The 16,447-nt window shown below is 40.1% G+C and overlaps 2 protein-coding genes across 2 annotated transcripts in view; both read left to right on the forward strand.

Annotated features, from left to right (window-relative positions):
- sept7b (septin 7b) overlaps positions 1-4,344 on the forward strand; it is a 16,251-nt gene extending 11,907 nt beyond the window's left edge. The window contains 3 exon segments of the mRNA XM_034153444.1: positions 1,700-1,835; positions 2,464-2,606; positions 3,130-4,344. Coding sequence (XP_034009335.1) covers positions 1,700-1,835; positions 2,464-2,606; positions 3,130-3,169 — 319 coding nt within the window. The 3' untranslated portion in view covers positions 3,170-4,344.
- A 1,933-nt stretch (positions 4,345-6,277) lies between these two features.
- si:dkey-256h2.1 lies at positions 6,278-16,351 on the forward strand. The gene is made up of 12 exons (XM_034112699.1): positions 6,278-6,891; positions 7,901-8,040; positions 8,344-8,519; positions 11,647-11,807; positions 12,141-12,281; positions 12,755-12,876; positions 13,259-13,427; positions 14,242-14,387; positions 15,472-15,596; positions 15,673-15,799; positions 15,917-16,050; positions 16,139-16,351. The coding sequence occupies exons 1-12, from the start codon at positions 6,443-6,445 to the stop codon at positions 16,262-16,264; spliced, it is 2,016 nt and encodes a 671-aa protein (XP_033968590.1). The 5' UTR covers positions 6,278-6,442; the 3' UTR covers positions 16,265-16,351.
- The last annotated feature ends 96 nt before the right edge of the window (positions 16,352-16,447 follow it).

Genomic DNA, 16,447 nt, shown 5'->3' on the forward strand with positions numbered 1-16,447 from the left:
GCTTCCTGAAAAAGTCCCAGTTGGCGGAGTTCTTCCATCGCCCATTTGTTCTGTTTGATGTTTGACAAACACACACAGATGTTGCTTTTGTTGTAGCTTCTCACTGCACAACTTGGCAAAAAAATCATGCTACTGACTTTCATAAGTGTTCAATCAAAGCACCATGCTGCTTTCTCATTCATGTAGACACAAGCAAATGGCTAACTCACTAAGCTGGAAAGCGGCCTCACACTCTTGATTCTTACACACAGCTCAACATTTGCTAATGTATTTGACACCCAGCTCACGAAGCCGACATTTTTCCAAGCTTTCTTATTTTTTTACATTTGCAGCAAATAAGTATCTGAAATCACAAAACTGTTTTTATTTTAGTGCATGGCCTCATTATTGCACGATGTGTGTGTGTGTGTGTGTGTGTATCTGCGTGCGTGCGTGCGTGTGTGTATGTTTGGTTGAATGTGTTTTTGTTTTTTTTAGACATGACACAGTTGAAGGAATGTAAGTGGTCATTTTTTTTCACTTTTCTGAGACCCCTGATTATGCTTGCGCTCTTCCTCTCCTCCGTTTGCTGCATTCGGGCGATTTGTCTTCCCTCTATCTTGACTTAGGTCTGCTTCCCACCGACTTCCCCCTGTCAGTAGATATTTGATGGAACAGCAGGAGGAGAACTGTGAAATGCCAATGTATTTGACAGCTATGAATGTGATGCCTTCATTTTTCTCCATCTACAAAGCCTTTCCTTCTCTCCACTGGCGCATTCATCGCTGCTTCAACCGGCTGCTGCTGCTGCTGTTAACCTCGCTTGGAGTAACAAGAGACATGTTCATGACATTTATGGAGTAGTTAAGAGTGATTACAACATCAACGGAATTTCATAATGTTGAAAAGTCTTGCCTTTTAGAACATAGACCACAATCCTTTTTTTTTAATAATATACTTTAATATGCTTTAAGATTGTGTAATATTCTCCTTAGACTCCTTTTAGCTTTTCTCTCCTTCATAAGATAATTTAAATAACTTGTCATTGCATCAGAATAAGGGTATATCTGGCTTTTTTCCCGGTGTCATGTTTGACTCCACACTTCCCGTAATCACAGGTAATCTTCACATATTTCATGAGTGGTCTCTAAACACCAACTGCCACACAACATCCTGATGAGCTTTACTAACATTTAACCAACAGCACTAGCAGTCTGTGTTCACAGGTGCCTTGCATTAGCTTCTTTCTTTTTCCTCTCAGAGAAGAATCGTGGTTTCCTTTTTCTCTTACAGCCTTGTTGGATCCCGTCATTCCCAAAACTTGACCTCTCGCTCTGTTGTTCCTCCCGCACCCCAACATGTTGTTTTTCACGTAAATGAGGACTAATGCTGTCATGATGCAATTTGATATAAATTGTACGATCTTCCGCACAGGGTACAGTCAGTCTGTTGCGTATTATTCCTTTCCTTGTTAGATGAGCATGTCATATTAAAACATGTTCATCATACTCAGTTTTTGAATCTGCATGAAAACAAATTCAAGAGGGGGAATGCTAAAAAAAATGTTGTTGAACAATGTGGGTTTCTAATCGAGCAACTCTTATACAGGGGGACATTACTGTCCACAATGTATAAGGAAACTAATGTGCATCGATGCCTGTGTTGCTCTGTAGTGCTGATCTCAATCTGCGTGTGTGCGCGCTCATCTCTCCTTGTACAGGAGTCCCCTGGCCCAGATGGAGGAGGAAAGGCGAGATCATGTGACTAAGATGAAGAAGATGGAGATGGAGATGGAGCAGGTGTTTGAGATGAAAGTCAAGGAAAAAGTGCAGAAGCTCAAAGACTCCGAAGCTGAGGTAAAACACATACACACACACACACACACACACACACGGTTTAATGAACTTCCTTCCTATTGGCTGTAAGAAGATTTTTTTATATTGATTTTTACGAGTGTGTTGTTGATACTGTATGTGTAAGTGAATGTTCTTTTCAGAAGTTCCTTCTTACGTTCCTTCTTGTTTTATGTATTTATATTTAGTAGGGCAATTCCCTCGTGTAACATGTAAATTGTAGGACCATTAACAACGGATCATGTCTGTAAATAAACATGCATTGGAACCATAGACTGTATATATACAACTCGGAGATAACAACGTTTATTTAAATCAGACTTTGACTATGCATTTTCCATTTTCTTTCCATTTGAAAGTCATAGGATACGAGTTCTTTAAGTGAGGTTGTATGAGGTACTTATCCATAGTCAGGGTATTACCTACAATCTCTTCAAGTGTGAGTGTTAATAACTAGCCCTTGAAAAATATTACAGAACAACATAGCTCTTGATTCAATAACAGTATAATCTCTTTAAAAACATAGTTGTCTGCATTCATCAAAGTGAAGCGGGAAAAAGCTTGTAGTTGATAGCACTTGTGCAGGTGCTTTAGGTATAAAATGCTGACATCCCTCCGTGTCTCTCTGCAGCTTCAGCGGCGTCATGAGCAGATGAAGAAGAACCTGGAGGCTCAGCACAGGGAGCTGGAGGACAAGAGACGCGTGTTCGAGGACGAGAGATCCAACTGGGAGGCCAATCAGCGCCTGGAGCAGCAGAAAATGGAGGCCTCCAGGTACGCCTGACACACTGTCACACTTTCCCTGGTTCAGCTATCTACTGTAACACAAACCAAAGCGGTTCAGCTATCATGTGGGAATGACATTCCAGTGCAGGTTTAATGGTGGACAGCAATGGATTAGTGCCACCTTGAGGCCAAGTGACATTTCTGCAGGATCAGAAATGAGTTCATTACCAAGAAGGTTTTCACATGCAAGAAACCTGCCTTGGTATTTTGGTGCATAGAATAATAATAATAATAATAATCTTTATTTGTATAGCACCTTTCATACAATAAGTGCAGTTCACAATTAACACAGCAAGAACAAATTTAAATATTACTGCAACGACAAAATTCAAGAATCATATATAAAAGAAAACTACAACAATTCTAATTGAATTATATCTGATCTATTTAATTATTTCCACAGCTCACAAAGTGATGTATGAATTTGCTGCAGGTGTTTCCAAGAGAGCTGACATTTTATTTTTTTAGAATAGTGACTTATTATACAGTGTGTCTCTCTTCTGTTCTGCAGGACTCTGGAGAAAAACAAAAAGAAAGGCAAGATCTTTTAAAGACGGCAGGACCACCCCAACCCGAGTTATTTTGTTTGCCAACGTTGCCGGTCAGGACACCAGAGTGTGGCACTGACTCCCCCCTCCTCCTCTTCTCTCTCCCTCTCTGCCCCCCTTGTCCCCTGTCCCTGCTCTGTCTGCCAGCCCAGCTGTGCTCCTGCTCCCAGCCACTAGAGGGGGTATTGGGGGAACCCTGGGTATGTGAGGAGGTGGGGGGGGGGGTGGTGTCTGAATGTACGCTCAGAACCGCCACCACAGAGCCCCCTCTGCCTCGGGACTCATCAAAGAGTAACAAAAACATCCCCATTTCAGAACGGCCAAACCCATATTATTTTAATTATTATTATTGATGTTATTATTGTTGTTGTTATAACTGAATACTGTCCCTGCCCCTACCTGCTGCTCTCTTTTATTTCCACCCCAAGGTTGCTTTAAATGACTGATGTGTACATTTTGATGGAGAGCACAGACAAACAAAAATACGTATGAATCCTGTCTGACTGTTGTACAATCAAGTTCTGGTGAATTTATTCGTTTACAGGAAAAACTTAAGTAACAGTATTTGAATATTACCCTGCTCTTCCTTCGCGTATTAAGGGAGGAGGAGGACAAGGCATTAACTAATCCTTTTTTATTTTGAGTGTATCTGATAACCCTTTAACCCAGTCAATGCAACAGAAATGAAATGGTGTCAACAGAAACAACCTAAATTCAAGAAAAACAATAAAACGTTCCTTGGGCTTTTTTTTATAGATTGACAAAAATGGCTGAAGCTACTTTGTTTTGAAATGTAACGCTTTGTTTTTCCTCTATGTTTAGCTATTTCCACTAGCCTTGGACCACCATTTATAATGTCATAAGTGTTATATTTCATTTTAGTTTATTTTTATATATACCGAGCCAGCTGAAGACATAACATCTTTTGTATGTTTAGAAAATCCCTCAGAGACTTGAGAGCTGCGTCGACTGTTTAACAGAGTCATGCTTTCACAAAAAGTGATCCATGGACGCTTTTACAAGAACAATATGTCAATCACTCAGCGGTATCGATCTGTGGGAAATGAAGAGTCAACACCGCAAATTTGCTTTGGCTATGTACTCCATCTCTGTATTTTTAATTTTATTTTTCATTTGTATTGTACAAAGTCACTTAATAAACCTGTGATGACGATGAAGAGTGATATGGGTTTATTATGAAAACTGTTTGTGAGGTGATCACACTTTTTTTGTTAAAATAATACTGTTTACTGATGCATTTAACACTCAATTTTATTTCAACACTAGATGGCACCGCCTAAAGGTGAATTATTTTAATGGAACAATGACAAACTGAACTTACAATATAAATAATGTCAGACTAAATTAAAGTAGGAAAACAAAGCAGATCTTCAATCTTCTGTGCAGCTCAGTGGGCTCCTGCAGGGGTGAGATCAGCTGTTAAAGGCAGATTTCCACTGACATTTTCCTTCAGCTTGTTTAATATGCGGCTTTCACACCTTGATCCTCAAAGCTCCTTTTACCCATCAGACCCACAAAGGTTTGGAATGTATGTCCTGGCAATGAAAACATCCGATTAAACAACTGCAGTGTTGCTTTAGAATTGTAAACACATCTACAAAGAACAATGTATTGACTAAGCACTTTTAACTAATACTCACGTTTACGTGTTTTCTGTGTTTTTTTCTGTTTGAGGAGAGGAAAACAAATCAGACTTGATAATATAAATACAGTAGATATACATCCATTCTAATTCCTATACCGGAGTTTTTCTTCCCCAGGAGATATTGGCGTGTTCCTGGATTTCTTCTCGATAATATGGCTCGAATATCTTCAGAGTTTGGACATTTGTTCTTGTATAGAGACATACATAATGCAAAAAACAATATTAAATTCTGCTTGATTATATTAATGTCTGCATATCAATAATATTAGATTTTATACTTCAAAGACAAAAGACAATCATTATTAGTATTCAAATTGTATGTGATGCAGTGGTTACTTTTCCATACATCTTTTTGGTAAACGCTGGAATAGAAATGTGTTTGTCAAATACGTTGTATAAATCTTACCTCTTCGATGTCTTCTTTCCAGTTGTCAACATCCATTTCTTGACAGAAAACATTTGTAAGGAGCAGCACACACACTACAACAAGTTTAACTAGCTCCATCGTATCAGTCCGTGCGTCATTTCAATGAAATTCGTCTGCGTAAAAACCAAAAAATTGGATTTACAGATAATATTTGATACGTGTGTTCAGGTAGTCTGCACCTCGATGCTGGATTGTTTCTGAATCCTCATCCGCGGTGATGCGCCATTGTGCCACGGGACTTTTACGCACAGCTGGAGTGGATGATGTGGGTCGACTCCGCCAATTATTCTGAGTCACATGCTTCATTTTGAATCATATCTTTGATTGTACTTAACTTTTGTTTGCCTGATGGCCCCTCTCAGAGTGTCATATAGCGTGTTAGATAGTATTGCATTATGCATATTACACAGTGTGAAAAGCATTTTTAATGTAGCTGGTCGAAAAGAAAATGACTGCTTTACACTGATGGGTATTTAAATGTAAAAATCACACTAGCGTAATATTTCATTCATTATATATATTATATATGCAAGTTTAGCCATCATTTCAACAGTTTAGTTTCATTTTCAACAGCAGTCCCTGATTTAAGAAGTAACCTATAGCCTATCCTACTTTAGAAGAAAAAAAGAAATATAAATATATCGGATATATGTCGAATGTATCGTTTTATGAGAATGGAGTAATGGCAGTTGTTATAATTTCATTATGATGCCTAAATGTTTTTGTGGTGTACGGTCACATGATGAATTCGACATTAAAGTGATAAAGGCTACACAATATTGCAGAACAAGGATATTTTACAACATAGTTGTATTTATATGAATACATTAGCCGATAGAGATTTGCTTAGACTATTTAACCTCATATGTTTGCTCAAGGCATTAAGGGCCCCTGTGAAGTTGATCCGAAATGTGAATAATCCGGATAAATTTGGCGACCAATTGAGATCGCGTTTTCGAGTTTTTTAAGGCCGCGTGTCCCCGTTGGGCCACCGTAGACAGCAGCACGGCCCGCCTCCAACTCAAAAGTCAGTCAGAGTGGATGATAATATTAGGAAGTCCGTCAAGCCATGATCAGAAAGAGTCTAACAGCATTCTGACCTTTGACACATATACAATCTGTTAAAAAAGGTATGTTTGGCTCATAGACTATTGAGTTCACAGCCACTCGGCGTGAGCAGAACATGGTTTTGTTGCGTCCAAAGCCCTCAATGTTGTGGCTCGTTGCTGTTGTTCTGACAGCACATGTGAGTGAAGCTGCAGGGAAACCGAAACTGATCGAGGATGGGGCGGCCTGTGAGTCCATGGACTCGGCGGCGCTCAGCCTCCGGTCCAGTAAAGCCTCTTCCCCGGACGGCCCGGAGCCAGGAGACCCCGCCGCCGCGTTCAGGGTCGCCACTCTGGACGGGGAGTTCTCCTACGAGCCCGGTGCTCAGCGGGGTCCTCTCATCATCCACGCCTTCTCCAACAAGTCTGCCTTCCTGGAGTGCCTGTGGAGCTCGGAGTCGTCCCTGAGCAGCCTGGTGGAGGAGCTCCCCGCCAGCAGCCAGGTGCTCTTCCTGTCGCTGGACGACTCCGCGGTCAGTGACGCTCTGTGGATGAGGGAGCAGCTGCAGAGGGTCGCCATGCGCAGGTGACCCGGGACAGACCTCTGCCCTAAGGCACAGTGATGTGGGGATGTTTTATATATCAAGGGTAAACTGTACAAGTGAACACATATACTAAAAAAATATATATGTCTGATTATTTGTGCAAAATAGGCAATATCATCCGTTGCAAACATTTCTGAAATATAATTCTTAACCAAAATTATGTTTTTCTTTGTTAAAATGAGTAAAAGGTTTTTACAGATGGAATTATGGATATCTCTATGTATAACTCAGAGAAGCATAACAAAAATGATGTCTATGTTTTAAGGAATACAAATATTTGTATATAAATCATACTGTTAAAGGTGGGGTAGGTAATTTTGGAGAAACCAGCTCGAGATCGCTAGAATTTGAAAATACACAGCCGGAAAAAATCTGCCACTTCCTTACAGAGCCCCTCCTCCAACACACACGAACGCGCACATGACCAATGAGGGCACGAGATAAGTTTGTGCACAGATGGAAGGCTGACAGGCAGGTAGGCCATCCAGTTATTTTAGCCGGGCCTGCTAAAATGATTGGTCGTGCTTTTTACAGTACTACGGCTTCCACAGATGACATTTTTTTATGGATTTTTTGTCAAAGCACTTAAGATATTCATTGCTATGGGGATGTTAAGAGCATTCCATGGAATATAACAAAAAGTGTATCTCGAGCCGGTTTCTCAAACTTACCTACCCCACCTTTAATATATGAACAAACCCCCACTGTTAACAGATTTAGAACATAGATATACAAATGGTGTGCTTGTTAAGGCTACTAAAGTGTATAATTCTGAGTATGATAAAAGTCTTAGATTTTAAAATTCCACACATTTTGTGACACTAGAACGTGAAATAATATGTATTGCCATGATACAGCCTCAGTTGACGACTTCTATAAAGACTATTATTTTTTCAGTGTGTAGTTTATCACAAATTTCAGTTAGCTCAACTCCAACATATTGGTAACCACTTTGACAAACCACGTTTAACATCCTGCCTGTTTCTGCAGCAAAAAGGAGGTTCTGTCCAGGCTGCACTTCTCTCCGGTGCCGGTCTTCGCTCTGGGGAACTGGATCCCCAATGTGCTTTACTACTGGCGCTGCATGGGGCGTGGCTGCGTCTTCTCCCAGGTCGTTTTCAAATCCAAAGGTAAGAGCATCATTGGGAGTGGGACTATCTTTCATTAGTGTAATGTATACATCAAGTAAAGACACTATCACTCTCATAATCTATCTACCTATAACTGCACTATACATGTGTTGCTTTTCCTCAAATCACTTAATACTGTCTTTACTTTGCCCACAATATGGTTGCTTTGTTTTCCTGTAAAATAGGATTTTCTTTTAAGGAAACATCCCTTAAAGTCTCACGGAAATATCCTGTAACACGAAAGAGGCGAGCAAGTTCCTATTTTTAAATCATTTTTAAGTTGTTGTTTTTTTCTTCTCACAGAGTGGCACATGCCTATAATCATCAAGAGACTTGATGCCCGGTACGATTGGCTCTCAGTGCGCTGGGATCAGAGGACGTATCTGCTGACGGATGCAGGCGACGGGTGTGAACCTTCCCCCTCGGTGGAGGGTGCTCTGGCCTGGGTGTCTGAGGGCGGCTGCTCCTTCTTCACTAAGGTCTGATGGTTTCAGCACATCTATTTAACACATCTGTCTTGTGTTTAATCACATCTACTTTACCATAAAACATAAAAACCTTCACTCCTTCCATCCGTCTGAGAAGTGACTCTGTACTGAAATCACAGTCATACTCCTATTCGCCAGATAAAACAAGAGGAAAAATAACAGGAAGTCTGCAAAGATACCTTAGCCGCGTTCACACCGGAGTACTTTCACCGTACTTTTCGCGTTTTAGTTCCGTGAGTACCCCTTATGTCGCGTTCACACCAAAAATCGTACTTAATCTCGGGTACTTTTACCCCCATTTTTAGAGCCAGCTCAGAGAGCGTACTTTTCTGTGGGTGAAAAGTGCTCCAAAAGTTCCCCAGTGCTGATTGGCTGGGCGAATTGCAAACCACGCCCGTACAACTCTGAAAATGTTGTGTGGAGACGCCATTGTTTTTCCTCGCTACAAAAACACAACGCTCCGTGCGTTGTGTTTGTTTTTGAAAGCAGTTATGGCAAGCATCAAGAAATGATGAGGAGGTGTCGGCGCTTCTGGAGATCTACGCCGAGGAGGCGACCCAGGGAATGCTACTGAAGCCAGTTCGGTAGCTTTCACTCGACCTGGGAATTGTGCACAGCCGGCTAAATATAAAGAAACTCAGGACTACAAACGGCGGATTCAGTGGCCAACGATGACTACCACGATGAAGGTAAAATCAACTACATGCACTGGGGTTTTAATCTGCACAATAATGGTCTCAGATGTACTTTTATTTGCTCAGTAGATCAAGCTAGCCATGCTAGCCATAATAGGCTAACACCGGCCCCGGCTAGCTACATCTAGCTAGCTAGATATTCTCCGCTGTATGAAAACGTTTTGACTTGTGAATAACTGTGCAGTGTTTCTGTAATTTGCTTCACTAACTCATGGCACTAATCGTCTGTTTCAGGCGAGGATGGACAACTCTCGGGATTGGAAACAAGTGAGCTTTGCATTCTAGATCACAGCGCTTTGTCGTCCTCCTTACCAGCAACCAAACGCAAAGGTACACACACTGTAACTTTGTCTTGAAAGAACGTTACGCATCGAACTGATGTTCACAATCATGTTTATTTCATAATATTCATCATATTTTATGTTTAACTTGCCTCATAAAATAAAAAAAAGGGAGATTTCAGTGCTTTTTTTACATGTAGACCACATTAGACCAGGTCCTGATCTAAAACCACTATACCTAGACTCATCAAATCTGGACTGGATTATCCCAGAGAGTCAAAAGATTCTTTATAACACAGTTTCAGATTTGTGAAACCTTAATTCTATTTGTGAAAATACAAAAAACACATTCCTAGTATGTTGTAAAACTACATGGCGACTAAACTTGTATATTGTATATTGCTTATTTTCCCCTCTTAGGAAAGCGGACACGGGATGCGAATTTCTTTGACACCGCCCAGGCGTTGGAGGACCGGCGTGCCGTGGTGAATGAGTCGCTGCGTGGAGATCAGATGGTGCTGTTCACCAAGGCCCAGGAAACGGAGGACAAGATGCTCACCTCGATGGAGCGCCAGGCAGCAGATGGAGCGCCAGCAGCACCAGGATGAAGTGTGGGCGCTGCGCCATGAGGAAGCGTCGGCGCAGCGGCAGGATGAGCGACAAACTGCATTTAATAACAGTTTATTTGGTATAGTTTTTGTAAATACTGACACACGACACACAACGTTGCACTAAGGTGTGCATGCTGCTGGGAATATCCCTACACCTGGGACAGTTTATTTTATATTGTTATTACTGTTATGACTTTATTTTATATATAATGTTTACTGACATGTACAACTGACACTTTATTTACATTTAAAATTGTTCTATTTAATGTTATGTCTTGAGAGTGCAATAAAGAAAACCGACATGGCGATTAAGCTTATTTCTCCTGACACTTTATCTTTTGTGACCTGTGTAGCATCCTATACATCACATGTAAGTGATTATTCTGATACCATCATGTTTCATCGGTTATAAACTGGCAAAGCTTTATTTGTCATTTATTTATCATCAATGTTGCAACCTTGTGGGGGAATGGCAGGGGCACATACACAAATATGACAATTTATATAATTTTAAATATTATTTGACCTAAACTTTTAATTCCCCCCATTTCACACAACACAACATGGAGTCCACTATGGGCCAAAACTAACATGTATGTTTGCATAGTGTTTATGGCAGACGGATGCAGTGGGTCTCAGGAAGATATATAATAAAGGTGGGTTTGCTGCTGAGACTCCCTACAGCTGGGAGTTTATTTTATATTGTTATTACTGTTATTATATAGTACAACTGACACTTTATTTTATATTGACAATGTTTACTGACATGTACAACTGACACTTTAGTTACATTTAAAATATTTCTATTTAATGTTATGTCTTGAGAGTGCAATAAAGAAAACCGACATGGCGATTAAACAGATCCTGTATCAGTTTTTCTTCTTCTCTTGTTTTGTAGCGGGTTGCAAACAACTTTAAGGTGCTTACCGCCACCTACTGTACTTGTAATCTTCCCTCAGGGAAAAGTACTCCGGTGTGAACGCGATCTGTACTAAGTACCCTGGGGTTAAAAGCGCCAGGGCTCTTAGTGCCGGAACTAAGTACAGGAAAGTACTTGGTGTGAACGCGGCTCTTTTGCCCTTTTTTTGAGACTTGACTTGTGGGCTTTGGCTTAGGATATAGAGTATGGTCATCCTTTAATTGCATGGTTGGTGGTATGTAATTAACACTATTCAACCACCAAATATTTTACAAGTGTTGCAGCTTTTTCAATGTGATGTGAATTGCTGTTTTTTCTGCTGTTCTCTATCCCTGCATATTGAAAATCCTTGGATTAAATATTAGAGCTTTTTGGGCAAAACAAGCTTTTGAAGGAATATTCTTAACTTGGGGTAAATGGAATCTGCATTTCTCACAAACCTTTAATGAACTTAATCAATAGAATAATAAACAGAGTGAAGTGATAATAAAAATAGCTCTTTGTCTCAATCCTGCTGCTTTTCTGTATTTTTTGCCTCCAAACATGTTTTTGTAAACACACAGGAAGTATTGACCTTTATCTGATATGACTTCATTAACCCTGACCTTCCAGGTGCAGAGCATGACTAAATCCAACGCCTCCGGTGTCCTTGTCTACACTCTGCCCGGTAACCCGATCCAGGACATGAACTGTGTCGGGGATGAGTGCGACACGAAACTGGGCATCCCCGCTGCCATGGTGCATCTGGAGGTTTCCGTCGCCCAGGCGCTTCAGTAAGGCCAACTCACCTGGAGGATTAGACGCTTCCTCACTTTGATGATTAACAGCCTTGAACATAGATTAACTGAACACTTTAAAGGTTGAAGCAATTCATCTCTTAAATCTGTTTTACTTCCTCTTTAATTAATGAAGCTGCTGTCGCAACTTATACCAACGTTTCCAAAATAATTTATAAGCTTTTCAGGGGGAAAGTGTTATCTCCTAAAAATCATCTTTCCATATCTCTGGATTTGAATTATCTGCTGATTTAGGCTCATTGTAAATTGTTTGAAAGTTTGTACCATCATGTTTACATTTGACATCTTTTTTGAATTTGTCTTTTCTAGGTTTGGACAGCCGGTGTTTGTGTCCTTCCAATACACTCCGTCCCCAAACTTCTTCATCAGTATTGACCATCAGGGGCTGCTGGCTGAGATGGGCTGGTTCATTTACCCCTCATTCAGCTTCATCAACTGGCAGGCACAGTGGTAAGGACACAAATGAAGGTCTGAATGGATACATTTCATGTTTATATTCACGCAAATGATCAGAATAATGTATCTGCACTTCAGATGATGAGGGGATTCCCTGAGGGGAAAGTGTTGAGGGGCTTTTTGAATGTCTGTTCATAAAGAGCTTGAGAATCAGGCTGGTAAACTAGGAACGGAGATTATTATTATTAGAGATCATAAAGTAAAATTGTACAAAGTGCATACGGCAAATATGTTCAGTATTGTTTAGTACATTTTACTTTGAGTCTCTTGAAATAATCTCTAAATGTATAAATAATACACAATCTAATTATTCAAAATTCTATCATTTTTTCTATAAATCAATGTTTTTCAGAAATTGGAATGTGAGGTGTTTGGCTTCCATAGCAACATCTCTACATAATCATTGTAAGAGTTTCCATGTGCGAAAAGTACATTTTGACATTTATCTTTTTTTTCTCTCTTTCGAGGTTTGATTTTTATGCAGATCTTCAGACCAAACTTCAAAGTCCTGCAAAGATTATTTCAGTCTTTGACAAAGTCCTAATGCAGGGGGAGAAAGGAGCAGTGGCTACAGTCGACCTGCCGCTAGGTAACCCCAGCAATTCCCAATGCTATTCCTCAAGTTCTGGTGTCCAGTTGCACAGTGAAATTAGTAACAGAAGGGAAACTAGAAATGTGCAAAGAAACTTACAGTTTATTGCAGGTTTTACGCATTTGTCTGTGTAGCTGTTGTATGCGATGGCTATCAAATAGATTTAAGTCTAACTTTGATGATAAAATCAAATTTATGGGATACTTTTGTCCAAAGCATCGATTGGGGACCGTTCAAAACAACTGACCCTGTTCTGCGAAACAAAATGAGAGTGAAAAGTAAAAGGAATTAGGAGCATCAGTGTGAACAGTTATTGCAGCCCAAGGGGAACCTTAGCAATTTAATGACCCAAACATTTTTCCATTATGTCTTTCTGCAGCCATGTCAAATTTTGACAAGCTGGAGCTGGACGCGTCTCTGTCGTGTCCCGGCAGGAGAGACTCGTCCTGCGCTCACTGGGATCACACAGTGCAGCTGTTTGTCTGCTGCGATCCCCTCGGCCCGCACTGCAACATGGAGCTTGGTCGATGGATCACAGCCTTCCGCAGGCAAGATGCTGATAGAAAACAATCGGATGGCATGAATACAAAGATGATCATGACAATTACTATTCATATCTGTTAGAAAAATATCACTCGTCACCGGCTTGAGCTTCAATATCAGGATACATGTATTTATTATCCTTGCAAGAATGGAAGTAGTCATCACACACAGAGCTGCATGGGACAAATAGTTCCCAGAACAGTGTCCTTGACTTGCTTATATACAAGAGAGGGTGTTACACAGTCACAAGATGCAGGAATACCGGTTCAAAGCAGTATACAATGTTTAGTTTAGATTAGCTAAAGCCCACGTCAGAAATGATCATGCTTGTCATATGTCTATCTCCATAGAGGCTGAATCATCATGTTAATCGTTGTCACATAGCTATCATATTCCTAAAACAGTGTGTCCTGACGCTCTTCTAGGTAATCGTATATCCTGTTACGTACACAGCTACAGTTGGGCCTTTGTTATCATGATATTGGAAGAGTACATTCAGTATTTCCCCAACAATATCAATAATCTACAGCTTTTGTGGTTTGTTAAAACAAAAGAAAACATTTATTTAGCTTCATGGTATCACAACACACACAATAAGAATATATAAGGAACAGTTTGGAAACTACTCATTGATACTTTTCTTCCTTGGAGTTAAAGGAAAAGATTGATACCCCTAATAACAATAACAATCATCTGCTCTAGTTTACTTTTCTTTCAAATATGCGCATTTCCCAAAATGTCAAAGTATTCCTCTTAAATACCAGCCTGTTTTTTTCTGATATGTGTGATTTGATGGTTCTGTATTTTTAATTTTTCCAGAGGTACTGGGCGCTGGCTGACAGACGTGTCTCCTCTGATCCCCCTGCTGGACGGCAACAGGTGTACCCTCACCATGAAGACGGTGTGGTGGGCGATGCCGTGGATCGCCTCCCTCAACCTGAGGTTCAGTGTCGGCAACAAGACCGGTAGAAAGTGCCATAACACAGTGAACTTTTTAATTTGTGCTCAATCTGAGGAGTACAGAATTGTTTTTCTTACAGGCTGTGGTTAGTGCAAACGGTTAGAAAAAATTAGACCAGGTCAGATTTGGGCATTTCTACTGAAGGAAGCATTCGTTACTCATGATTTGTTTCAGGAACATCACAAATCCAAAAGATCCAATATCTTGGGCTAAAACTATGTGCATCTCGCACCCTCGTTGTCAGAACTAACACCAGCTATGTGTTTTTTTTAACACCAGCTCAGAGAAGATTTCATGCTCAGATCTCAACCCTCCCACTGTGACAATGGAGAGCTGCCCTCTGACATAAAATCATCACAGAGCACTTTCTATCCATTTTCTCTCTCTGCTGGATCTTTCAAAAGTAGAGCGCAGGAATCTCTCTGCAGGAAGGAACAGTCTGTTACTGGAAGATGTCTGGATAAAAGTGACACATTTAGTTCCTGGAAATACTTTGACTCAGCTTCCTTAAAAACAGAGTGCAGCCTGTCTGTTTAGGACACATGATGTTTTGACAGGAGTCTGTCTATTGGGCATGATTAGAAATTAGATAATTAGATTTGAGCTTATGAATTTATTTATTTTTAAATCAAATTTGATAAGATGCACATTTTATGCCCCAAAAAATATTTCAGCACTTTACTTGTTTTAACTGTTTACATCCCAAACAACAATTGTGTATTTACTGACTTTTGTTTTTGGACAGCATGAGTTATTAGTAACTTGGCAGATTCAGAGTAATACAAATGTTGTCAATAAATAAATCATCATCAAAATATATTAATTTTGATAAAGATAAGACTTTGATGATTCCTTTGTGAAATTCACAAGCTATCTATGCCAGCACAACGCCAACCAAAAAACCTTACCAAAATATACACCTACTCTTCTTTAAAGTATATTTGGATGCTTATTATTTAATCTTGAATAAAGGAATGTTACTTGTAAAAGAGTATTTCTTTACTCTGTGGTTTTGCTAGATCAATACTTTATCACCTCCTAGTATTTTGTAAACATTTTAATTAAATGCAAAGCATTTTGTGTTGCAGATTATCGTGTAGAGACACTCCGCCCATTCAGAGTAATGGCACTGTTCAATGGGGGAACCTTTGACAAAAACTACAACAAAAGATTTAAGCCAACCGAAGTCCACATCCCGGCATCAACCAAAAAGGTAACAGTTCTGATGCCGATCATTATTAACTATTGAAAGATTTCCTGTCCGTCAGCTGCTGTGTGTCTGTCCTCAGGTGGAGTTATACGCCATCATCACAGCTCACGGCTACGATGACAACCACTGTGGAGAATTTTGCATCACCTCCCACAACTTCTTGATCAACAATGTTTTTAACAACACTCTCATATTCGATTCTGCCGGTGAGGAATATTTTAAGGAACATTTACTGAAGGTAGTTGACAAACTATCCTACTTTTGAGTTCCATTTAAATTAATTTATTGTCCTTTTTCATATCTGTTTGGTGGGGAACCATTAGGATCACCTTTGGGCTGCACCCTGAGAGTGAAAGAGGGCGCGGTACCAAACGAGCACGGCACATGGCTGTACGGACGAGGAGGATGGTGTGATGGACTGCAGGTCGACCCCTGGAGGACGGATATCACCACACAGGTACGGCCCTTGATAAAAAAAAATGAACCGCTGATTCTGTATATATTTACTGAGTGTGTGTAACCTCATTGTTTCTGTCCTCTTTCAGCTGAACATGAGCGAGTTTAATTCAAACACGATTGTCTACTTTGGCTTGTTCGAAGGAAAGGATCCTAATCCATCTCAGGATCCTGGATACATCATCATGTCTTCTCTTCTTGTCTTTTACAAATAATGCCAATTTGGAAAACTTCAAATAATTAATGTAACACTGGATGTACGATCGAAGTCAAATATAGAAAGTATTTTTCTACGTTTTTTATTTACTGTATCCATTACTTTGACTCTGGTTTCATTAACTAGACATGGATTATCTAGAGGCTTTCAAATGATAAAAACAGCGCTCATGGAAAATATC

The sequence above is a fragment of the Trematomus bernacchii genome, unplaced genomic scaffold (genome assembly GCF_902827165.1).
Source record: "Trematomus bernacchii unplaced genomic scaffold, fTreBer1.1, whole genome shotgun sequence".
In the NCBI taxonomy this organism is placed as follows: Eukaryota; Metazoa; Chordata; class Actinopteri; order Perciformes; family Nototheniidae; genus Trematomus; species Trematomus bernacchii.